Raw genomic sequence first — 27,375 nt, 5'->3', positions numbered from 1 at the left:
TTATAATAATAATACGAATGACCTGTTTCGTAACATCGTTCATGCTGGAAAACGTTCTTTGGTTCTCAACAGATAGCGGCGATCTTTTGTATATACGGGTGCTAGCAACGCAATAGTAGAAGGTTAGTAGAAGGTTTAGCTTGTTTATACTCACATGAGTTCATCAATTACTACAGGCATACTATAGGCAACCTCGTAAATGCTTTATAATCGCTAAAACCGAAAACAACTAAATATATTATATTAAATAAATTTATAACAATAAATATCTTTTAAAAATGTAGTCGGCGTATACGCTGACTTTGAAATAAAGTTTGCAATCTACTTTTCTAAATATATAAATACAATTAAACAAAAGTTGAACTATTGTGTTGTGTTTTTCACTTGTAAGTTGCATATTCACCGCATGAAATGTTTGTTAGCATTGTCAAACCACACATTAGTGTGAGTAGATAAAAAAAATACTTCGGGAGAGCACTTCATATGTGTCCTCATTGAAATCACACGTCAATAGCGCCGTCATGCGAAAATGGGTCTTATGCGTTTCGGCCAGCGTTTGTTAATCCCAACATGTGCTTTTGCGCAGTCAGCCCATAGGCGATGCTGTTCGCTATAAAATCACTCAATATGTTATGTTTCTCCTTACCAGAAGGAGAGATAGCTGAGTGGGCTATCTATATAATGGGCGCATATGTAATAAGACCCTTTTTCGCATGACGAGAGTCATTACAAATCTCATTGCGAATTGAAAATGCCACATTTAAGAACAATGCTTTTTGATACAAAATTGAATTCAAAATAGCAAACTTGTTAATAATGGCAGCCTATCCACACATTAAGGAACGATTTCCAGACGTGCTGACCAAGTACGGCAAACATTGTGGTATGATAATTAAACGAGTTTCTCTTATCGTGACACTATACTGTTTCGCTAATGATTGTTTTCTCATCTTGGAGGCGAAAGTGAAATTCTGCGAGATTGATTGTAACGCGTAATTGTAACAGGGCCACAATTTGTGTCGTTTGAGCATACAGAGAGTAGTCTGGAATTCCTTATACTGAACAGTGCTACATCCTTTGAATTGAGCACATACGCAGTGATGTAGCAAAAATTCAGAAGTTGTATCTCGAATCAGCTTATTAAATATTCGAAAATATTCATGCGTGTCTGTTGGCGTTATGTTAAAGTCACTAAGATGAAAACTGAGTTAAACAGCTACGCCTAAAAGCGCATTAGTGCTCTATACCTATGTTTATGCCAGCGTTGCTGACACCGTGTGAACTGCTCGGGTAACAAGTAATGCATAAACAGCAATGTTTATATACTTTTATTCCTCCATATACAAGATACGAAGATTATTGTATATTTTGAATTTGTATATGGTGTCAAAAATCAAAAGTTTTGTACACGGAACTTTCATTATGAATTTATATTCCTGGTGAGATAGTTATTTGATATTAGAAAAAATATTCCTTTAATATGATGGTGACTGCAAATTTTCTTTATATTAAGTTCTCATTACCATTTTCATCATACTTTCTATGCTTTCAGAACGTCAAAAAGGCATGTTGTTTTTATTTTGTCTAGTTATTTCTATGAAATAATAAGGATGATAAAAAGTGCACACAAAACTCGAACCGAGCGCTATGACACACACTTTATAAAGTTGAATGGCGTGTGTTCATTTCAAACTTGCGATTGATTTTGAAAAATGAATTGCGTGTTGAATTATGCAATAGCGAACATCTTCAGTGCCTTCAGCGCTTTGATTGAGATTGTCTCAAGTATGCCTGCAGTAATTGGTGAACTTGTGTCCAAAGTTTTATAAATTGAGAACTGTGAATATAAACAAGCTTTACCTTCTACAAACCTTCTACTAATGCGTTGCTAGCACCCGTAAATACAAAAGATCGCCGTTATCTGTTGAGAACAAAAGAACGTTTCCCAGAAATTCCCGCTGTAGAAGCATGAACGAGGTTACGAAACAGACCATTCGTATTATTATTATAATTAATTGTTTGTTATATTCGGTTTGAGCGATTATGAAACATTTTTGTTGTTGTCTATCGTATCGCTGAAGTTAATGTTGTACTCACGTTCAACGTTTTATAAATTGAGAATATAGGCTAAACAAGTGTAACCTTATACTATTGCGTTGTTTTCCCGGATCTAGTAATAGCCACAGGCGGTTAGCGTGTGCCTATGGTATTAATTAGTGAAATTATCATTTTGGTTGATAAATAATCATATTAAAGCGAAAACTCAACTTTTCTGAAAACAAATATTTCAGTATCAAATATATATATATATATATATATATATATATATATATATATATATATATATATATATATATATATATATATATATATATATATATATATATATATATACAAGGTATCCAACTCAAAATCACCCGAAAACGGGTTGCATCGCTTTGAACAGCCATAACTTTATCAATTGTTTAGCGATTTTCACGATCTCGGTCTTATTCAACGCAGAAAAGAATTTCCTTTCTGGAAATGTACATGTCTTGCAATACTTTTACAAATGCTGGGTCAACTGAAAATTTCACTGACCTCGATACCATAACTCAATAAAACGTATGAAAAAATATTCTTACCGTGCTTGCCGTTGCATTATGCATCAAAACTAACTGTCCAGCGCCGTTTGAAACCTTTGTTTCATACATTTCAACTAACCGACATTTTAAACACACGAGTGATTTCATTGGTCTAATGCGAAGGTGTGTCTTTACAACTGATGATTTAATTCATTAATTCTGTCTGGTCGGTGTCAAGTAGGTTACGCGAAATGTGTATCGTGTTATTTCTTCAAATTTGACCCAGCACTTGTAGAAATATAACAAGATGTATACAATTCTAGAAAGAAAATTCATTTCTGCGTTGAATAAGACCAAGATCGTGAAATTCGCTGCAAAATTGATGAAGTAATGGCTGTTCAAAGCGATGCACCCCGTTTTCGGGCGATTTTGAGTTATATATATATATTTGATAGTGATTTTTTTTCTCAGAAAAGTTTATTGTTCGTTATAATATGATTATTTATTATTCAAATGATGTTTTCACGAATGTATATCATAGCCACACGCTAACCACCTGTGGTAATAGCCTCATATTATGAATGACCTGTATAACGTCATTGAGGTGTATGTGAGAGCAAGGAACGACAACTCTGCGTGGAGATTGCCGTGTAATTGGACTCTTCCTTGTTTATCGGTAGCCGCATCTATTAATGGCCCCAGATTATGAATGAGTTGAGCAAAAATACTACGTCATGAAGACGCAGCAGAAAGTGGACTATTTTAATCATTCATATACAATTTCTTCCTCGAAACGTATAATACAATCATTGTTTATTGATTCTTTTCTATATAAGCTACGTTCGAAACTATTACATTTAACACGATATTCATATAATGTTTCCATTTGTGAATGAATATAGGTGGAGAACTCAAACCTGTTGCATAAATTATACAACTCTTTCTGCGCGGATTCGGCGTGTGTGGCAGATAGCAGGCTCTCCGTAGATAAGCCGAATCAACTTGAAATTTTGAGTAACAACATAAGCTTGTCGCTACGCGACCAACTAAAAATGTAAATCGGTCTAAAAACTATGTGAACGATGAGTGTGTTTGCCACACGATCCCAGATAAATATCAAAGCACTGAAAGTACTGGTGGATTATTGACATGAAATCTCACAACGTGGCCCTGATTCAAAAGGAAACTAAGTTCATTTAGAAAAACATTCAAGTTTCTGAACCCTGTCTTCGCCACTGCGATGTTTAGTGTGTTACTAGTCTCGGACCAGCTTCAATAGGAAAGAGTTAAAGGGAAACATACAATCTAAAATATCGCCTGTGTGAATCGAGTATTGTACATTCGGATACTTTTTCTCGGTAACGGCTTTTATCGTTATATAGAGAATACTAGCAATGCGCATGTACTAACATTTTCACAACACCCAATCAAATTGCGTTGCGTTAACAGAGAGTTAGTTCTGCGGCGTAGACAGAAGTGCTCCGAAGTTTGCAGTAATATGCAAATTAGGCTGAAGATTGGCTACTGTGTATTATTGCCGCTTTGCGTCAATAATCCAATAATACCCTCTCCGCTGTAGTCATTTAAGTTGTCATGTTCTTATTAGCGGACAGGGTAGCTTCTGACCAGATTGTTTTAATGCGCAGGCTGTCTGGAGCTACGCTGGCAGTATATGGCAGTAGACCCATTTCCGCATGACTAAGCTTACTCATTATTACCAAAGTTGTATGTTGGTGTATTTTGCATGCCGATATTACCATAACGGCAAATAAATAAACATGTTTTGGCAAATACCGTCGTTGTGAATAACTAAGCACTAAAAAGAGAATAAGGAAGAGATTGTACCACGTTTCACCTTCATTCCTGAAATAGGAACGAATACAAATCTAATAGTTATTTTTTGTTCATCAACAAAAACAAATATATAAGAGCTATTCAAGTTTCAAAAACAGAATTTTTTAAATATCGTTCTGTGCAACTTCTGGTATACAGAAATAATTATAAATGCATACACTATTGTGTAATGTTGTTTCTGCCGTTCCTTTATTTCACCCGAATTTTAATTAGATATTGTGTAAATTGTACCGTATAGCGACCTAAATTTGTTTTCTAAATTATATTATTATTTCCAACATAATTACACCAGAAGTAGTTTACACGTTGACGGTGATCAATCGAGTGGCTGAAAACTTAAAGGAATGTTGATAATTGCAAAACTATGATCAATGTCACAGTTCGTTTGTGACCAAACATTGTAAAGAATATTGAAAAAACAAAATTTAATTGCACAGTTCTGCTATAGGCGATTTTCAAGATGGATGATATTTATTCAGCGGGATTACAAGTTTTTTAATCGATTGACGATAGACACCACAGCCTATCGGTTGAGGTCAGGTATGTGTATTAATACACAAACCTGGTTGAGGTTTATTTACCATTAAACTCGTGATCGATAAAGGTGGATATCATTGGAATCTACTAACAGGGCTATTTTTGTGAGAGATACCTGTTTGCAATGGGTACGTGTTGTTTTTTTAATGATGTGATGTTACTTACAGAAATCTGATTACTTTTACAAACATTTTCGTGTCAAAGATTGATAGCTTATGGTTTACTTCTAAAACGGCTGGTAATATTTCTTTCAGTACATTAATGATCACCTTTTAATATCTTTATGAAATTACACATGTGCAGGGATGTGTGTATCGTGAACCATTCATTTCACAGGCTGGTTCTATAATGTAATCAATATTTTCATAATTGTGTACATGGTTTGCGTCTCCTTCATTTTGATGTAACATTTTATGTAAAACAATTAAGCGCATTAGTGTTTATCCATTACCTAGCGATATACATGCATATCGATCGGTATTAATCTATTTGAAGATCGATTTAATGTTCTGAAAAGATTACTTCGCGTCATCCAGCTAATGTTGAACACTAAGGTTCATCTGAACAATTTTCTAGTTACTCTTGGTTTAAATGAAAATTCTGGTTGTTCTTGTTTCTCTATCCTAAACAAACGGCTCATAAAATAAGTAAATTGAAATTTAATAATAATGCGTCTATAACGGAATGCTTAATTTTGAACATAAAACAATTCCAATTTATTTATTGAAAAGCAGGCATGTACGCTTATTTGTTTTCACGATGTTATTTACAATTGAATCATATGGACCATACAATATTACTTTTTAAGACTTTTACAAAAATTGAATGAAAGTTATAAGAATGCATTTTGACACAATAAGTATATTCAATAATTTATCTTTACGACTTTTTTACAATAAAGGTTTTGCGACTGTACAGTTTATAGTTTATTTGATAATACAGTAGCAAATAAGCCCATGAGTATACATGAAATGTCAATACAATAAACATAAGACAAAGTCACAGGTCATTCAAATTATAAACGTCAAAAATAAATCGGTACATTAAAAAAAGTATTGGGTATTTTAGAGAAGACGATATACAGCGAGAGGCGGTGCATAAATATATACCAAAATCCTCCCCTAATCGTAACATATATTCTAAGTATGTCTTATTTCCCATGCTTTATAAATAAACATATCTTTTTTTACAATATTACTTTTTAGAGGTCAATAAATCAATGAACTTTAACATATTTGGTCTTACGTAATAACATGGTTTTAAATAAGCTTTTCTAACATCAGTGTATAGTGTACAATCCATAACAAAGTGATACTCATCTTCTAAAACATTGCTTAAAGGACATTTCCTTTCCTTTTACGGAATAACTATAGCTTTGCCATCTACCCGTTTCAACTTTAAGCCTATGTGCAGAGGCTCTTATTTTAGAGAGGGTCATTCTGTACTTTGCAATGATTTCATCACTAAAATAGGATTGCAATTTAAAATCGGATGTTAGTATGTATGTTTTTGCTCGAGTTGATTCACTCAATTTGGTTTCCAATTTTGAAGAAACATATCTGTATCTTTTACTCTAAATATTTTCAAAAATATGTCTACCCCTTGATTCAGTCCCACATAGTTAAATCCACATTTATATAATAGACTTTTTATCATGTAGACCCAAGATCTGTTATTGGGATATGTTTCTAATTCTCGGAACATAATATCATAAACACGTTTTACATATTAATATCATGCGTGTTTACTATCTTTAACCAAAATCTAATTACATTAATGTTATGTCTGACAGAAAACGATGTTTTTCATAGTTCTCCATATAAAAAGTCTGTCTTCAAAAATTTCTTACCTGTGTTTTATTGTAAATTATACAATTTCGACAAATATTGTCTTAATTTAAAAATAGCTTTCAAAGATTTTCCACACAGGCTATCAAACGCTTTGGAAATGGAGCCCCCTGAGGAAAAGACAAACCCCAAATACGCAAATTTTATCAACAATTTCTAAAACGTTGTTATCATATAGGAATCTCATATTTCGTCTTAGTCTTCGTCAGTTTTAACAACCATGACTTAAGTTTTTTTGTGTATTAACCTTTAGCTTCCATCGATCACAGTATTGTTTTAACAAATCTTACGCTTTCTGTAAACCAGTTTGTATTTTATATGAAACAAAGATACTTGTTTATATAAGATACGGTTCCCCTTTAATGAAGGTCGACCAAGGCTCGACGCGTACATCCGCGGTATAGATTACCTTGGTGCCAAACAGCAGTATGAAAATAGCGATGACAATCCGGGGAACAAACTGATAGATTACTAGCGACTCGTGAACTCTGACAGCACGTTTGACATTGAGCAATTGAAGGTGTGGTTTCTGGTACTAAGGACATCTTTAGTATATGTATACAGTTTTGTATATGCATGTAATTGGAAGCAATTATAGCTTAAGTATTTTGATTATAAATATTTAGTAAAGAATGACAATTGATTATGTTTTATAAGTCAATTTCTGTATTACACACATACATTATATACTATCAATCGGGAATAAAATACAACCAGTTGGTTTATGTTCTCTGACACGCAGGGTATTCTATTTCAAGTTTCTCTCACACCCAATATGGGTTACCTGCTAAAAGAGCATATGAGCTGCGATCTTGGAAACGCATGTGCGTAAAGTATCGGATTACATTAGCAATTGCGTACTGAACAGGCTTATCTGGGACGACATTTTACGCATTTGCATTAATGTTCCCAGAGCAGGACTCTTGTACTTGATGCTTGATGTCTGGAGGCAAGTCCACTCTCTATCACAGGTGGAAGCTGTCTTCCACCTCACACAGAAATGTCACTAAAAATATAGAATCATATTGAATCATTATCATCCACTAACGTTTTGTACAAACATTAATATGAAATGCATGCGCATATAAATCACTAATAAAACCTTCTGGATTATGGAATTGTTGTCAGTTTGCAACTTTTCACTTCAAAATTGCTATTTTCCGGGTTTTTTGTATACACAAATTCACTTCGTGCTCTTGAAAAAATTTAGTATTTTGATATCAATTTATACAATTCAGAGTGGTTATGCCGCTTTTCGAGAGAAAGTCTGCGTATCCAAATTTCCCGGTCGCCATTCGGGTCCGTACTGGGTCGCCAAGTCCACTCTTTATGTGCTAGAACGACTTTCTAAGTAGGTACACGTATGGGTTTGAGTCATGGATTTTATCGAAAGAAGTTAAGTGAATTTGTGTTAAAACACATTTTTTAATATTTCGATATTTTATTGTTTAAATAAAGTGTTGAACCGTATTTGATATCGGAGCAAAGCTCTGTAAATATTCAATATTTGCTCAGAAATTACATTTATTTTGGTATGTTCATAGATTTTTAATTAGTAAAAACCAACGAGCCTCGTAATGCGAAATTGGATCTCATCTCATATTCGCCCATCGCAGATTCAGAACAACCTGCCCATTGGCGCAGTTTGATTCTGGGACGAATATGTTCGCCAATAAGACAATTAAACCTTGTGTGACTTTATAGCGGAAAGATTAGCCCTGGTCTAGAGATTCGATTAACGCATATGGTATACGACTCAGTTTTGTATGACACGGCTCAAATCGTAATGCATATTAAAGGGGCATTTTCACAGATTTTAGCATGTTTTGAAGTGTGTCATTAAATGCTTTATATTGATAAATGTAAACATTGGATCTAAAAAGCTCCAATAAAAAATCAAGAATTAACTTAAAAAAAGAAAAAAGTAACCCTGATCAGGGCTCGAACCAGTGACCCCTGGAGTCCTGGAGTAAAAACCAATTAGACCACTCGGCCATCCTACCAGGCGTATATGACAGACGCATTTTATACTTTATGTTAGTAATCTTCGTAGTTTAACAAAATTAAACGACAACAGAACTCCCAAAATTATTCAATCGTTTCGCGTTGCAACGCTTAATAATTTTCAGGTGTTTTTAAATCGTCAAAAGATGCATATAATGGCTATATTAGAGCATGGTGAATGTTCAGTAATACTGTTTCCTCACAAATGTCATAACTAAAACGAAAATGTGCGAATCTGAAACAACTTTTTCAATTTTGTCAATTTACCAAAACGTGATAAGATCCCTTTAACGTTTGTTATCGTTCTCCTGTAGTTACAGCTGTAAGATATAAATTAAGATGAATGGGCTAACTTAAGTATAGATTACGATTTTCAGAACATAAAATTATATAGGCACTGCTAGTTAAATATTTGCTAAATCCCTATTTAAAAAAATAGTTTGCATACTTTTTTGTTGAAATTATTGTTCGCTTTGCAGCGAATTCGACAAAAACGAGTCTCAGTTGAAAGCGATTGGTCGCGAACAGTTTGAAACCTGGCTTGCTCTGCTGAAGGCAAAACCGAGCTCCGGTCACGTGGATTTGATGTCATTGGTCAACACAGATCGTTATAAGCTATATATCCAGGTAAGGTACTTTAACATTTGTGGGATAGTTCCATGTTCTCTTTACACAAACCTTTTATTTAATTGTAGGTGTCGGCAATTGCACTACACGTTCTGAAATACAGAATAAAAGTACATTTAACCTATGTTATTTTGAAATTATATTTCCACTCAGTTCCAAATTTTTTGTTCGTTGTAAAACATGGCAGCAAATGGGTGGGGCAGTTATCCTTACATTTCTTTATCGAAATATCTTTTGCACCCTAGAAGTAACATTATCAGCCCAATTATTTTGCAACTTGCTCTGAAAATCAGTTTTTTTAAAATATATCGACCGAGTATCAAAATTGTTCAAAACAATGTAAAAGCTGTTCAGAACAAGTCAGTTCCCCCTAGGACTTTGGTCCTTTTGTTGTACTTAGATTTTTTACGTAAACGTTTTCGAGCAACAACTTCTAACTTGTATTGCAATTTAGACCTAGATTGCGGCAACTTGGGTCTATGTCACGTGTGTGGTCAGTAACATCACTTAGTAAGGCTATTTTGTGCTGAAATTGTGTTTGTGTTACATGCTGGTCTAGAGAGGGATTGGATTTGGGGTAATTGCTGGTAATAACAACGAAAAACTAGATTCCGCTTTAGTTTAGATGGATGTATTTTTTGTAATTTTATTTGTGTGTAGCTTACTTGCAGACGTATTTAAGGATAGCATGTGGGGCCAGTGGGATCAAGGTCGATGTTACGGAAAATAGAAAAACATTTACACTTAATCGCTTGAGTTTGAATGGAGGTATTAAACTATAATTTTGTTTTATGTAGTTTAAATGCAGACCTAGTCGGGATAGCATTTGAGGCCATTTGGGTCAAGGTCACTGTTTACCTTTCACAGAAAAAAAGAAAAAAGTGGTCATCATATTAAGTGACTGACAGAAACGTACATTATAGCGGAAGAATAGTCGAGAAAGAAATATATCTTGGAACAGCTCGTGTTACATTACTGTTTTTGATATAAGATGTATTTCATCTTTAATTGAGACTCGATATGATGAGAAAACGGGGCTTAATGCACGTGCGTTAAGTGTCGTTCCATATTAGCCTGCAGCTAATCAGGGAATATACTGTCCGCCTTTATGGAAATTTTCGTTAAAAAGAAATATCTTCTAAAGCAAAATCCAGTACATGCGGAAAGTGTCTTCCTTGATTAGCTTGTGTGGCATACACAGGCTGATCAGTGACGACACTTTTCACTAAGCCCTGTTTTCCAAAAACGCCGCTCAATTTGTCATGTTAGTAATAATTACTTGCAGAGCTGCTCGCCCTCTGAATTGGACAAAATATTGGCGTCGATGAAAATGACGTTTTCATACGACCCATCCGAATCAGAAGAAGAAAGCACATATGCCGACTTCTTACATACCGCAATTGTACAGTTTTTCAACAAGTTCGAGTGAGTATTTTGAAACAGTGCAGCGTATTGTCAAGTTATAATGAACGGTGTTTTACGGAGTAAGGTCGCATTTTATTCAGTATTTTGTCACTGTTAACATTTAATTTATTATACTTACAACACTCGTTTAAATGTGCTTTTTTTCACCCGCTCTTACGTTTTAAGCATTCAACATTCTTGATTTTTTGTTATTCTATAATTAAATTATTGAGCATTTTACACATTGGTTCTTGTCAACGGCTTAAATAAACTACTTTATTCCCAGAGTCTTATTCTTAAACTCATAACATGGTATACAGAAATATCCTATCATAAACAGATGAAAGCACACAAAACAATCATCAAGTGGACTTTGCAGATCTAACATTCATTAACCAGACGCGTTAGACTAACATTCAGCACTGTGGACAATGAATTATTGAATTGTTTTTCATCATCCATGTTAACATTTTCGTTACGTACCATTTAAGTGGTACAAAATCTACATCATTATTATATCTTTTTGATTTAAGGACAGGGCAGCTAGATGCCTCTAGAAAGTCATTTCTTGACCTTTACATTTTCTACCGAAGTCAACTTTGTACACAGTCAGAAATGATGCAGCGCTACCATGGGTACACTGTCAGAGATATGCGAAGAGTATTTGAAGACAAGAACCCTTACAAGGTATGGCAATTGGCTTTAATTTATGTTAAACACGAAAAATGCATAATCAAACATAATACTATACATATACAGTATTATGCAATTAGGAAGATTTTTTTGTGTCAAAGTATGTCACATTTAAAATTTATTGAAAAGTTAAAATTCACAGAATGTTTAAGTGTTAATTGTACTTTTCTCATTTGCAACGTTTATAGGACGCACTCAGTGCCCATTTGTTTGCGTTGAGCTGTGCCATTCATTAGTCAATTGAATTCACTATTGTTTCATTTTGGTGCGCACATTTTATTAATTTTGCATTTTTATAATCATTTCTTAATAGATGTTTGAACTGTGACTAACTTTGTTTGAAGGGACTCAAAGATGCACAGGTTCTGAAACAACACTTGGAGCAAATCAAGGAGGAAATAAGAACTACTGACTCAGATTTTGGGACTCTTCAGGTCGAAGACACTTTGCAATGCATACTTGATGCATCTAGGTTTGTTCAAGAAGCCATGAATGTAATATAAAATATTTTAATCGTATTCATTTCGTTAATCGTCTTCAAAGTAAAATGTATTGTGTACTGAAATGCTACTCTCTATTCAAGGCTCAATAAAAAAGCTGCCAATTAGCCTTCAAAGTTATGCAAAAAAATACCCGATATTTATAAACATTCTTGGCAATGGAAAATATGTTTGCTGTATTAATTTACATTCTTAGTAAACATGATTATAATAAGTATTGTTATAGTTTTAGTGAGTATTTTGCCAAAGACATGCAAGTACTATGTTTGTATGTTATTTCTTGTGAAGCTTGTTTTGAAATGTTTTATTAATATTGGTAAGAAAAAGTAACAAGAAAACATTTAAAGTTTACTGGTTTGTGTGTGGTCATTTCCATCTATTTCAATGCTATAAATAATAAAATGTTATGTCGAAATGTGAAAACTTAAATTGATATTATGGATATACACACGTGTTTGATTGTTTGGTATGTTACAGCCAAGATGAGCTCACGAGAGAGATCTTTTCAGAATGTACCGACATTATTGTGACATTAGCTTTGCGAACTACTCGGCCTAAGAACTCGGATCGTATTTTCTTAGTATTCCGATTGCGCCTGTTCAGGGACTTTTCTAAGAAACACGGAGTATGAAATAAGTTTTGCTTTTTTATTTAATTGGAACTTTTTTATATGTTACATTTTTGTCCGTCTGTGTCTTCTTCGTCGCTTATCTCTTTACGACATTTTTAACACCATGCTTCGGACTGTTCTATTTATATGAATATTCGCTTATTATAGTGTATAATGCTAGATTCCAAATAATGCTGAAAGTTACAACATGTATCTAAAATAACACCTGTTCATTGCTAAAATGAGTTGTACGGGAGTTGCGCACAGTCTCAATAATATTGCTTTCCGGCCTTTATGTGCAATTTTGGATTATGTTTTATAAGTTTTAGAATGAAAATGTGAAACTAAAATTGTATGCGTAGACTGTTGTATGCATATTAAGTTGGTAAAGTATTTTTGGATAAATATTGTAATATGTCAGCTCCCCTGCAACACAACATTTGAAAAGAAGCATATACACATAGTTTAAACCCATTGTATGGGCTGCTTTAAGTGACAAGCATGCGGCCTGTTGTAGAAACCCGACTCCAGTGTGTTCACTGCAATGGCCAACATGTGCTTAAAGATGAGTCCGGTTGCGCACACTCTTCCCGAAGATGGTTTACGGTGCATTTCCGAAGCGTTCGAATACTGCTGGGAAGGTTATACCAACCTGTATGTAATACATTAATATTCATTATGACAATTTATATTAAACTTAAAATCTCAGCAGTCCATATTATAATGCAATTCATTTGAATCGGCCATTGTTTTAATTGAAACTGTTTAATGACGTTTCTATCACTGACAACTATGTAAATCCTATCTTTGTAGTAAATCGAAAAAGATGTCGATAATACACGAATTATGCGAAGTTTATTTTAAACGTTTTCATTAACGGACAATTTCATTAAGACGACAACTTAGAGATGAGGATTTTTCTTAAGTCGCATGTTTGTATACGGAGTATTAAAACCTGCATTTAGAAACGAACGAGTAATTAAGGCAATTTTCTTAAGGTGATGAATTCGATTTCTTTCTGGATAAAATGCACCATCACTTGACCTTTGCCGTATAACACATCGCTAGCAGTGGCTGTTGTTTGCCGTCTCCGTTTTGTAGCTGGCATTGCACTTGTAATACACATAGTAAACATTTAGTGGTAAACAGATCATGTGTTAAAAAATGCAAACGATACAAAATACTTCCTGCCAAACAAACAATTAGTGCTTTAAATGAACAGAGTATGCAACACTTTTTGACAGATGTTCGTTTTTTTGAAAATAGTCATTAAATGCATTTGCTAACTAATATATACTATGTGGAATAGTCTGAAGTAATTTATAGTATCAAGAAAATAGGTAAAGGAGACATGAAAAATATTCCATTCCCCCAATTTCCAGTCAATAATTCATGGAAGCCGAAACATACTTTTTATAACTTAACAATTTGTGCTTGTGATTTACCATCCTCAATAATGTTAGTAACAGACGCACTTTACAAAGTATCGATGTAGAATATTACACACAATTTATCATTAAGAATTATCCATCAAATAACCGATTTTTTTTGCATTTTTCTTTATCGCTTGTTTGAATATTATGTGTTGAGTCTGGAACACTTTTTTTTAAATTGTCGTTTTACCAAGCCGTGAATAAGTCCCTTAGATATTTACGTGTAACATCAATGATATACTTTGTTCTGTTGTTAGCTTATCTACCTTTTCATTTCAAGTAATCCACACGTTCCTGTTAAGTATAGAACTCAGATAACACTGTATAATTACAGTTCTAGCGAGGAAACCACGTTGACACTGAAGGTTTGGACCTTATTTCTGGAGTCAGGTAAAAAGGATCTAACAAACAGAATATACGATTCTCTCAGGGATAAAGAACGGCTAGCACAAATAGTATGGAAAGTAAGTTCGTTCTGTCACTAAAGTTAAGTCTATCATTGTTTACGGTAATATTCAGTTTAGTGTAAATTTTTGTGGAGTTTTTTTATCCAATAGTTAATGATTGAATCCCGTAAACATCAATACACATGACCAAAAAGACACAAAATACAATTAACAGTTTTTGGAAAAAAGAGGGCTCGTAACCTTTAGATTTTCTGCCCTTGATTACGACGGACTAGTTGTTTTAATGTATATGTTGTTATCTTTTTAAAGGAGCACATGGAGGAGGTTAAAGGCCTGATGGAAGCTGTCAGAAAAACACCGGAGGAAAAAATCGAAAAATTTTCACACTACGAAGATGTAATAAAAGACATATTCGCATTGTTAAAGTAATAAGCTTAAACAACATACCTTATTACATGTTTTGTTACACTGCCTGTCGAATGTTTCGAACATGTTTGTAACTTTAAAGTTAAGGTAAACATTAAAATTATTTCTATGTTTCTTTCTGGGGTCTGGAATGAAAGCAAATGTGATTAACGCCTAAGAAAGACACGTTAGACTGAGATTCCAATAAGTATAATAGATTAATATCAATGACTCTTATCATCTAATGTGTATGCATATATTGAATAAATAACTAACTTTAATAAACCGATGTATTTCAAGATATGTTGAAATTTGAAATGGTGTTTTGTTCAATGAAATCATTTCAGAAAAAGCAAGTTACTTAATACAATTCGAAAGGATATAACACAGTTCGTGTTTGATTGTGTGGTATCTCAATCTTTTGAGAAATCTGGCTTAGGTGAAACAGCCTCGGAGTTTGTCGATATAACAGTAAGTATTGGAAACATTATTTAAAATTTGAGTCTGGAATTAAAGGAACAAAAATATCAACGTGTACACATGTATTGGAATTTCACATTAAAGCATTAAAACGATGTATGGTTTATCCAACATGATCACTATTACAAGTTTTAAATCATGAAACGCTTCTTCTCTTACTAGATATGAAGATATGTTAACTGAAGAACGCATCGTGCACCATCATTTTACCTTTTAGACGGATGCATATTTTTCACAGACATTATAATGCTAATAGTTACCTTATCGTGTATGTGTTGGACAAATAAATAAACATGTAATATACATTATTGATAAATTTATCATGTGTCCAAAAAACAATAGTAAACTAATCATTATTTCCGAAAATGGCATCGTATCATTCATTTAACTCAGACTATACTTATTCGTTCATCAAGCCTTATTTTATGCACTGCAAATCGTTTAACGTTTTCAAGATAGTTTATATATAATTGTACTTGTCTCTTTTTATAAAGAAAAACGACGGGGACTTGATTGAGTTTATTCTGGATACCTGTTTGTCAGTGCTTCAGAGAACTGAGCTATTTCAAAAGTTTGACGGGAAAAGTGCCTCGGCAATACAGCGACTTTTAACAAATTGTCTGGAAGCATATAAAGGGTATTAATGCATCAATTGTTCATTATGAAATAAAAGAAAAAATCGTAAAAGAATTTTTGGTTTAATTAGAATGAACGACAAAATGTCACTAGAAGAGTGCAACAATCACAATACTTGCACACACATTTTTTATGATAAGAAGCTTTTTACTGTCGTTTGGATCAAAAAGAATTTATAACTCATATGATTTGATTTTATCTTTGAAAAAAACTTATAAATATAAGTTTTTTTGTGAAAGTCTTGTACTGTGAACGTTTAAACGAAAATGAGCTATCGTTGTTGGTTTAATTATACAATTATACTTCTACAAAAATGCATCTATCATAAACTGTACAGTGCTAGCAAGTGCTTACAAGTGAAATATTTTAACAAGATCGATCATCATTTTACCAGAGATGGTCAATGCAATCTAATGTGAAACGTCACAAATAATTGAATGTATAATTTCCTTTATCCTTTCTTGGTCATGACTATTACGAACGAATATTAATATAAAGCTTAAAGGTGTCAACAATACATTAGCAAGATATTGATACCACCCGACGGACCACCTATTGATGCATTTATCTATTTGTGCTTATACACTAGGAACCCCAAACTTGTTACTGATGTGCAACATAAGAAGTGGCTGAAGCTGTTGGCGTTTCTAGGCGAGGACATGGAGAGACTGTTTCCAGAAGAAGAGCCTAGCACTGTTTACCTCAACCTCTGTGGCAATACATGGGCTCCATACATTGCTTTGGTATCCTCAGTTTGTTTGCGCTTTCATTATACAATATAATTGAGCATCGATCTTGGAAAACCTGGCTTTATGCAAACGTGTCAATTGTCGTCACATATTATAATGCACTTTACACATATGCATTAATCCTCGTTTTACAGACAGCGGTTCAGTTATTATTATCATTTCCAAACGTTATGTTAGTTTTTAGATCGAAAACGTTCACATTATTTTGCTTCAACATATTGCGTAAAATCTTATATGATTTACACAATAAAATGTATCGCGCTGTGTAAATGAATGCATATGGAATTTCTTTTAAACGTGAATATCCGTATAACAGTGTGATTTCACGGCTTTATTTGCCCCCATCCTCTTCCGCAAACAATGTTCGATTTGGGGTATATAGCAGTCTCGCTGTCGGTTGGTTAGTTGTTTCGGTTTGCCGGTCTGTCCTCATAAAATGTTCTAACTTTGTGGATTGAACTTTGTTTTCACTTTTGAAGCGAATGAATTGAAAATAATAGATCATCATTAGGAACTGATGTGCAAGGCATAATTTAAATGCCAAGTTATTGGGATTTAAACGAATTCATTTTTATGACAAAACCATATAATATTCCACGTATGTCGAGCGATCTGCTTATGCGGTTTCAATCTATAGAATCGTCTATTGATATTTCTCATCGCCATTAAGTGTAGATGTGCAATACTTTATTGTCATTTCCCCTGATAAACACCTTCCTGAGTTACGCGCCCTTGGACCATTTTACTCTAGAAATATTACATGTTCTGAGTGTGCGGATCATGAGTGTGCGGATCAATCTGTAGCGTAATTCGTGGTATAAAAAGCATTCAGACAATTTATACGTCACTTTAAACATTTTACATGGCACACTGACCAAAAGGATGATACGAACCTCCATACGTGAGGCTCCGTAACTGTAAGAGACCGACTCCGAACTGAGTTCCGACAGAATTAAACTCCATAAACACAATTGTGCGAGCTTTTCTGACCAATTCACCAGACAGGCTGTATAATACGACTTCACAGTTATGCACGAACATCCGTCCGTTAATACGTTGTCCAAGAACATAGCTGCCAACTTTACTGGACAATAAACCCTCACAGGTTATTCCATAATATCCGATGGGCGTGAGCTACTAGCAAAGGCGGTGGACTGACCCTATGCCTAATTGAACTCACGTTTTGTGGGTTTTATAAATGAATTTATTAAATGATACAATCTTAGTACATGTACTTACTAAACTGTAGACCTTACAAAATATAATTGTGTGTGACCAATTAATCGAACGCAATCCACATTTCTTATCGCCGTGCCTTGTAGTTGTGCAAGACACAATTTTACGTGAAATTATCCATTTTGTTTTAGTTATTTGACCCTAACATAAACAAGGGTATGGCTGTTATGCCTTTGACGAAGAGATGCTGGGGTTACTTTGTCATTTATGTTTTAAATCTCTAGTTAGTGGTTAGTTCACTTGTTATCATTATCTACACAAATTTTAATTTGCTCGTCAAGATATTAAAATTAATATTATAGGAGAAGAATGATGCAATTGTAGCATATGATTTAACTTAAACAGTCGCGTACTTTTATATTTTAGATCGGGCAAACCCCAAGGTTAAACGATTGTCTAGTTTTGTTTGACCATAGTCTGAAAATAGCCAAGTTAGTAGAAGAAAATTCGAATGGCTCGTTTCCCTATAAGTTCATGAGCTCCATTTCCTTAGCGATGCTGATGTTGTTTGCCGTCAACAAACCGCCTGGAATAGGTGTATACGCTGACAGTATAATGGATCTTTTTCTAGAAGTTGAAGAATGCTCTAATTTGTCAAGTAAGTGCCAAAATAAATTTCATATAAAAATAAGCACCTAAAACATGTTTAAAAAAAGATTAATTTCACAGTGTTAGGTATTGGACTAAGCCTTTTTTAAATTCAGCCTCTTTGACACGTGTAACATAATTTGAAGGGATGACAATGCATACACAAGTCCGATGAAGTGTTCATTAAGTTTTTATTCTGCTAATTAACAAGTCCACAGAAATTCTAATGAATAAGATACATTCAGTAATTTTCGAGTGGTAAATTATTGAAGTCCATAAAATTTGCAACATGTGGCGGGCGGCCAGACCCTTAAGGGCCTGCCTTGCGATTCACAATTGAAATGAATCCGATGTATATGCTATCCGAATCTACCAAATACAAAATCTGACTCTTTTTATATAAAATGGTTGCCTATCGATCTGGTAGCTGCAACGAACATGTTTATAATGGAAATGGTCCACATTTTTGTAATATTTGGTTATGAAATAGGTCAACTTTGTTTGTTTTATCGACTTGATTTGATTTTCTTAATTAGATCTAGTACTTTGACCGCTCTTTGAAATTACGACAAGTAGGTTCAATGTCATTATGCAAAACTTTCTAACCTTTGAAGTGTGTTATATAACAATTCTTTGGGTTCAATTTTGTTATGCAAAACCGTCTTACAAGGGAAATATTCGTCACATATGTCGACCTATTTAATCGATGTATTACGTCCTAGATGGTTTTAACATTTCTACAATAAATACTTAAATCCGTTATTTAATCCAAGTCAAAACAAAAACAACTGTGACTTTCTATATCTACCATGAGATGCTTATTTATTCATCATTGACGGTCTGTTGATTTAGGTATTGTTACATTTCCCATTGATAGCGTTCTGCTGACTTTAACATATGGTTATTCGATACTGTCATATTTATTTTAAATTCCTATCATTACGTTACACATGCTTTTGTTACATAGTCTTTTTGAAATCATTTTGCGGCGCTTTGCAGTACTTGTGAACAACGTGTATCCATTGAATCCAACGGCTGTGCATGCCAGAATACAGGCGTGTATCGACAGAATACAAACTATTAAAGATTCACAGGTCTCGGCAATCTTGTCGGTGCTCACAGTGGTTGCTACAAAGCATCCCGAGGTAAAGTTGACATTCTTAAAGAATGATATAATGAGCAAGTCATTTGCTTTTAAGATTGTAAACAAATGCTTGTTAATTTTCCGTAAAACGCGTAAACAAGCAATGTAGTGCAAGTTTATAAAACAAAATTTATGCAATTGTCTGCATTGAAAAAACTAGATACATGATAATTTCTCAAAAACTTGAGTCGGATGCGAAAACTCCACTTAAGTTTTTGTAGGAACTAACATGCATACGTAGATTGATATTGCATTTGGGTCATTTGGGAATAAGATAAATATCACTGTATAACTTAAAACTAAAAACACTGTATCCACCAAATAACTTTAGTTTGCATGGAGGTATTGACCAAAATCTAGCCGACACTTATTTCAGAATTATTTGTAAAGTACTTTTTTTAAAGCCATAGTCAATAAATATTTGCATATTATATTATAAAATCATAAAATTTGCAGAAATAGAAAAAGAATTCAGTGGACATCTTACCGGCCATTTAAAAAAACTTAATTGTGAAGAATATATAATTGGGTATTTTCTTAATTTTATTGTGTTTGTGCAAGCGATAATCTGCCATACCGATAGGGAAAACCGAACATAGTATACACAATCTGATTGCGCCAAACGTTCACCTTTACGTTTCCATTACCACATTTAATCCATTTCTTACAATCGAAATAGTTTTAAGGGGAAAACACGTCATTAACAATTATTAGAAAGAAAGTTCTTTTAAAATGCAAAAAAATGTTCATCTTTGTAATGGGGCTTTAATTCATACCTTGCATTAAATGGTCAAATATAACTACAAATTATTTTATATTAATGATCCATTACATATTGGATCCAATATATTTTACTTTCATATATTTAAAATTAGATTCTTAACTTAATTTTCCTTTTCGTTATTGTATGCTGTATAACACATAAATACTGTTCAAAAGATGCGTTATTTTCAAGGTATTCAACGCCAACCAGACAAAGTATTTCATTGAAATGAGTACAAATGCACAAAGCAACCTCACCTCGACCTATTTGGCGATCGCAATGGTCATTGCTCGCAATAACCCTGCCATCGTAGCCCCGCATTATAAAATGCTGATGACGGACAAGAGATTTAAACCAGATTCTCTTCCAGTTAGGATAATCATGATTGTAAATATAGCTGCTCATAATACGGTAAGGAGTTCACTTTTCTTTAAATTTAAAGGTCTTTTTGCCAGCCGTTACACTCCTGATGATTATTTGTTCACGTAAATGTTCAAATGTTTTACAGATGTAAAAACAAGGGAGGATTTTGTTACGAAATCAAAATTATAAATCGATTGTTTTCATCCAACGTATTTACTTAAGTATGATATTACTTTTTTAAGGCCGTATTACACGACGTCATGGACTTCCTGATGTCAATTATGAACTCGAATGACCCAGAATTGGTGAAAATTGTTATTGGCCAACTATCGATGTTGGCCAAGAAAGATCAGGACTATATGAAGAAACACAAACCGACTATCGAAAAGCTCCAAAATAATACAAAATCACTGGAAATGAAAGATTCTTTCCAATGCCTGCTAGATATAATCGACGGAAAAGGGTACTTTTTACTTTGTTGTTTTCCCCCAAAATTTTATTATTTGTGTTAGGCTTTTTTGTTTGCAAAGTTTTTTAAGTTTTCTAAGTTCAGTTTCAATGTTTACATTTGTGTCACACTTAAATATATTTACTCTGGTATATAAGTGTCTGACGTATAAATCACAGCATTCATCATACGTTATATTGATTACTAATGCAATTTCCTTATTCACAGTGTTGAAGAATTAATTGATGGATTACAACAGCAACAACAGATAGTTAGAACTCTTGAAGTCAAGGTTGGTGCCACAATGAACACAGTGATATCACTCGGAGAACAAGTCATCAAGCAAACTGAAGAAATTTCTGATATTCAACAAGATTTAGAGAAGGTTGAAGAGCGTGTAGAAGTTGTTGAAACTGACATTGATCAAACCAAACTAAAGGTGGAAGAAATCGACAATAAGGTAATTATATGGAGTATTGTTAATAATATATTAAATAAAAAAAAGATTCATAAGGCATGAGAGGTTGATATGATATTGATTGAATTCTGTAACCATGGAGTGTGCGGTTAAAGCTGACACAAGCAGCTGACTACTACTTGTTTGACGTCATTTGCTTCAATAAGCCGTAATAACTGTAAATGAGAGCGCGTTTGTTTCAGACAATGACCAATGCTCCAAAATGGTCCCGTGATCTGTCCAAACTGATGAATCCAGAGGAGCGAAATGATTGGCGGCTGTTGGCCAGCCGGTTAGGCTACAAGAATGCCGACATTAAAGCATGGGCTCAGCAGCATGATCCATGCATGGCTTTGCTGAGCGAATGGTACGCCACACATAAAACCAGTGAAGCTAACAAAGGCCTTCTTACGGCACTTCAAGAGATGAATCGTGTGGACGGGTTGATTATTGTAGAAAACGCCATGAAGATTGCTGGTATGTGAACAATATTGAATGTTTTACAATAATTATTTGCGTGTTTTTCATCGTTTACTTTAATAGTTAAAAGGTGTCGATCATATGCTTCCTTTTGTTATTGTTACACAAACATGAAATGCGTTTCGTTTTAGATAACGTTGTAGAAGATGATGAGTTTGAATACGCGAGCCCGCCACCTGTGTTTCTTAGTTATCAGTGGGGAATTCAAAATGAGGTGAAACTGTTGAAACAACACTTGGAGTCGGCTGGATACGTGTGCTGGATGGATATTGGCCAGATGGGAGGGGGAGACAAGTTGTTCGAAAAAATTGACAACGGCATCCGCGGAGCCAAAGTGATTGTTAGCTGCACGACCGAAAAATATGCAAAATCTCCTAATTGCAATCGCGAGGTTGTTTTTTATGTCGATTTGCGTTTTCATTACACGTGAAATGGAGTTATTATAATTAACAATGATGAAAATGTATTTATGGGAGTTGTTGAATCAATTGTTGCTAATAATGTTATAGGTAAACTTGGCCGTTACTCTGGGAAAACCAATAATTCCACTGCTTATGGAGAAAATGGACTGGCCACCAAAGGGTTCGATGGGGCCGATATTCAGTGAATACCTGTTCGTTAGGTTTTTCCAACGTTCCGGAGAAGAGACTGCGGACTCAAGATATTGGCCAGTTGAAAAGTTTCAAGAACTTCTGATGCAGCTCAATTTTTACGCCGTCCCAGATCACAGCCTTTTAAAGTCGGGTAAGAATGTTTATTAGCATTAACAGAGCTCTTCAATTATTTCACAAATGAAATGTGCATGTGTAGTAATTGTCAATTATCCCAATCGGTAATTCAATCACAATATTGACCATTTTTATTTCACAATAACTTAATCTATGAAATTAGCAATAAATAGTAATAAGACAAATCGGGCTTTCGTTACACTATCCATGGTTGGTATTATACATCGGATTTAGCAGTAATCTTTTTATGCCCAAAATGGAAGTATATATTAATTGCATCGTTCGTCATACCTCCGTTGGTCCGTCCAATTTTAGGGTAGTTATGGAAGAGTTAAATTTGAAGATTACAAGAAAAATAACTTTCTCATCAGCATTTACAGAGTTATTTGTCCTTAAGTCAATTTTCTTGTGATGAGCATCACTCCCTTTATTATGGAATGTAGGACATTGGGAGGAGGTGCAGTGAACACGAAATAAAAGACTATTTCGCATTTATTTTCTTTTGTATAGTATGTGGCTTGTGTGGAGAAAGCATTTAGGTAGTGCATAAAATCATTGGAACCTTTGTTTTATTATATATATATCATTTATTCATATTCAACACGCTTAGTTTTATGTTTCATTTATTTACAAAAATCAAATCTTTTATATACTCTTTAAAATAAAGATTTTCTTGTAAGCATGTATATCTTCTATCTACAAATCATATGCACATAAAAAAGTTAAATAATTTCTTACTTGCATTATGTATTTTAGAATATTAATGCAAACACAAAACTTTTGTGATAAACACTATCTCTCTAATGTTTTACGATTCATAATTTAGTTGTAAGGAATGTCTGTTCATGTTTTAACAAGTGACCAGTTTTTTCAAATCTTCCTCTTTTTTGAGTTAAGTTTTGTATAGTGCAAATGTTTGTTTCATGCTATTTTCATGTAAAAATAAAAAGACCTTCTTTTTTCTTCTGAGAATCAAAAATATACTATTTAATTTCAAGGCCCACAATGTCATATCAGTAATTTTTAAATTTGTTATGCCAATTTTTTAGATTATCAAATGTCATCTGAATATGTTAGCTATGTCTACTTAAATGGATATTTTCAACAGCGAATTAAAATATTTCCTGTTTATATGTGCGATACCATAAAACGTCTGCATGTTTTCTACTTCATTTTAAATAATGTACATAGATTGTTGGCAACATTTTCCGTCTTGAACATACGAGATTTTGTTCTCAAGATTCTATGGATAATTCTAAACTGGAACCATCTGATATATGTATTCTTTGTTATATAAAAAACAAGCGCAGATACGATTTTCCAAACAATTACCAAATCCAAATTCCATTTTTGATAAGTTACAATAGACCCATGAGTTCTATTATTCGACATTTTCTATATAGTTTCTCAATCCTTGGTAACATCGGATATTAAAATTTGTTCCTAAATGTTATTCCAAAGATACTTTAAAAATAAAATCTCTTTCTACCTTAATATCTATAACAAAACGAACACCTATTTTTTTTTTAGACTTTTGATATGAATATTTTTAATTTTAAAATAATTATTATTAAACAATAGCGGCACATACAGAATATCATCACAATTTATTAGTGGCTGCGTTTCAAAAGTAATACATAGCTTTTTCAAGACATCGGGTTAAAATTTATTTTTTATTTGAAAAATACATATTTTTGTCGGCATGCAATTTACCAGTTTTAGGAATTCTAACACAACACGTATTTAATGCATACATCTGAAACTGTATATAATGATAGGATACTTTTTAGAGGAAAAGCGCAATAAAAGAATCGTAACTCCTTCTTTGATATTTATAGAGATATTGGCATTACCCTTTCTTTAATTTCCTTTTGCAACGCATATAGCATTTCGATTTTTCTATATTGCATATTACTGGTTTATATGTTTTTGGTTGCAATGAGAAAAAAAAGTTTTGTTTGAAATAATAAAGCATTGTCGTTTTATCCCAATTTTTAAGACACAAATAAAACCAAACTACGGGGTCATTCGACACTTAAAGTGAAAACACTGAATTGATTTATCTTGCAGAATATAAAGACTGGTGGAAGCCAATTACAGAAGACATAAAAATTGAAAAGAAAAAGGACGTTACATTTCAGCAACAAAATAAACAAGTGTGTTTTACATTAAATCTTTGCATCCTGAAGCTTTAGACGACAATTCCATAGCATTAATCATATTTTTTTCCTTTAATGTTAAAGTGTTGACTCGGTACCTTTGAAATGTAATGGCTTGTTGATCAAGTTTTTCTATTGCACCATTTAAATAATCGAAATTAAATGTAAATGTTTGATATGCTTTGTCTTATATTTCCAGGAGGTTTCAAACGGACCGTCTCCACAGATTTTTTTGTCATACCAATGGGGAAAACAGCCTCAGGTAAAAGCTTTATACGAGCGACTCATTTCACTTGGGTACACAGTATGGATGGATATATTTCAAATGGGAGGAGGAGATTCCTTGTATGACAAAATCGACAAGGGCGTTCGTGGTGCAAATGTCGTGATATCATGTGTTACTCCAAAGTATGCCCTCTCTGCTAACTGTCGACGCGAGATCAGCTTGGCCGATGCGCTGAAGAAACCTTTAGTGCCTTTGATGTTGGAGCAGATGAAGTGGCCACCAGATGGTCCCATGAGCATGGTATTTACAGAATTACTATATATCAACATGTGCAATGATGACGATATTCAGAAAACATGGTCAGGTCTGAAATTCGATGAGTTGGTAACAAAACTCCACGAATTTTTTCCGGACAACGGCCAGGTTGTCAAGGCTGTAGCAAGTATTGTTAAAGCACCGGTTCAGGAAAAGGCAAATGTTGATGAGAACACAACCCCTAAGAGGCAGATTAATACTATGACGGATACAGCAAGTTCCAGTAAATCACTGGTAACACCACAATCTCCTTCAATGACGGCTATCACTCTTGTAAGAAAAACCGACCAGACACCTGAAGTGAAGGCGATGCATTCAGTCGCGTCTTCTCCAAACACGAACGGCAAGCCTGCAGTGGATTCTAAATCGTCGTCATGCGTTGTCATCTAACATGAAGTAACTATGGTTATGTTTTTAGCAAACTTTGATCATGTGATAAATGAACCGATGCTTAGGAAGTATAATGATTTTGATACTTTTGTATTATTTTAATCTTTTTTATTCATATTCCTGTTTTCCAAACCGGAGGTCATACGAATAATCCATTTTTTTGTTGTGAATTATGAGAGTGCCTCACGAAAACGAAATAATGTAGAAACTATTCCCGGATCAGAAATCGACTTTGATATCGTTAATTGTTACTATTTGCTCTGAGGAAACTCATTTTCTGAATGTATGTTACTGTCCTTTTTATTGTTCATGCTTTTAATATATTCAAGTATGATTATATAATTTAAAAAATAAGTCGAAAAGTAGGCATTTAGTTATAGCTAGGTTGAATATTTGAGATTATATGTGTGATTCTAAACTGTATTTGTTGTTTCAGTTTTGTTAAATATTTTTTTCATAGGCCGTAAAAAGAAAGTCTCTGTAATTACGCTGCAATGTAAAGCATACAGAAAAGTAAAAAAAATAATTCCCATTACATTTACGGGAAATGATCTATGTATTAATCATACGATATTTGTTTATGTTTTGGTACTTTTTCAATAGGGACATCAAATACATATATCATGGAATTATAGAACACACTGTAAAAGTTGGAAAAAGCTAGTTTGTTTATTATTTGTCCTTGTGGCGCATAATCTTAAAGTTCTACAACATATTTTCCGGATTTTAAATTCAAATTGGAAACGCAAACTTATTGTTTTTCCTTAAACATGTACTGCCCAGTTTTATGTTATCCGACTGTATCTGTGTTTGTTTTTTCCACTAAACATATATATTATCGGTGGGATTTATTCAAGTAATAATAACTATTTTTAAATCTTTTATATATGTAATACTCGTTTATGTTTTACTCCACATTGTGACAATCTTCATAGAAATTTGAATGTTTGTATCTTAATAGATTAAATATTTTGATGATAATAATTGTTATATTGAAAGCCATACATGCTAAAAGTCTGCTGTTTATTTTCGTAAACATGTACTCAAAAGTATCCACAAAATGCGTAAATTCCAATGAATAAAAGGTCTGCTTCAGAAAACATGTAAGTCTACCGCAAAGAATGACTTTTGACATATATATACAATTTATATATTATAATCTTAAGATATGTAAATATAGTAAATGTAACATTTATTTTGTTTCAACTATTTTATGAACCATTAACATTTGAATGAAACTTACTTAATAATGTTATTCGCCGTAATTCATGCAATAAAAGGTCATAAACTGTGATGAAGTTCCCGAAGATAATTAACTGACATTTTAT

General features: G+C 33.5%; 1 protein-coding gene across 1 annotated transcript; it reads left to right on the top strand.

The window, feature by feature from the left end:
* The first annotated feature begins 4,943 nt into the window (after positions 1-4,943).
* On the top strand, positions 4,944-27,339 carry LOC127877543 (uncharacterized). The gene is made up of 24 exons (XM_052423500.1): positions 4,944-5,083; positions 7,171-7,322; positions 8,041-8,153; positions 9,286-9,433; positions 10,719-10,858; positions 11,371-11,524; positions 11,875-12,002; positions 12,508-12,655; positions 13,158-13,294; positions 14,408-14,537; positions 14,790-14,905; positions 15,233-15,356; positions 15,860-16,002; positions 16,591-16,744; positions 18,353-18,584; positions 19,574-19,719; positions 20,674-20,892; positions 21,087-21,307; positions 21,521-21,752; positions 21,953-22,226; positions 22,361-22,620; positions 22,739-22,973; positions 25,028-25,113; positions 25,316-27,339. Exons 4-24 carry the CDS (start codon positions 9,392-9,394, stop codon positions 26,045-26,047), a joined length of 4,053 nt encoding a protein of 1,350 aa, XP_052279460.1. The 5' UTR covers positions 4,944-5,083; positions 7,171-7,322; positions 8,041-8,153; positions 9,286-9,391; the 3' UTR covers positions 26,048-27,339.
* The last annotated feature ends 36 nt before the right edge of the window (positions 27,340-27,375 follow it).

Source organism: Dreissena polymorpha, chromosome 4 (genome assembly GCF_020536995.1).
Source record: "Dreissena polymorpha isolate Duluth1 chromosome 4, UMN_Dpol_1.0, whole genome shotgun sequence".
Classification (NCBI taxonomy): domain Eukaryota; kingdom Metazoa; phylum Mollusca; class Bivalvia; order Myida; family Dreissenidae; genus Dreissena; species Dreissena polymorpha.
This window is presented reverse-complemented; position numbering and strand designations above follow the sequence as displayed.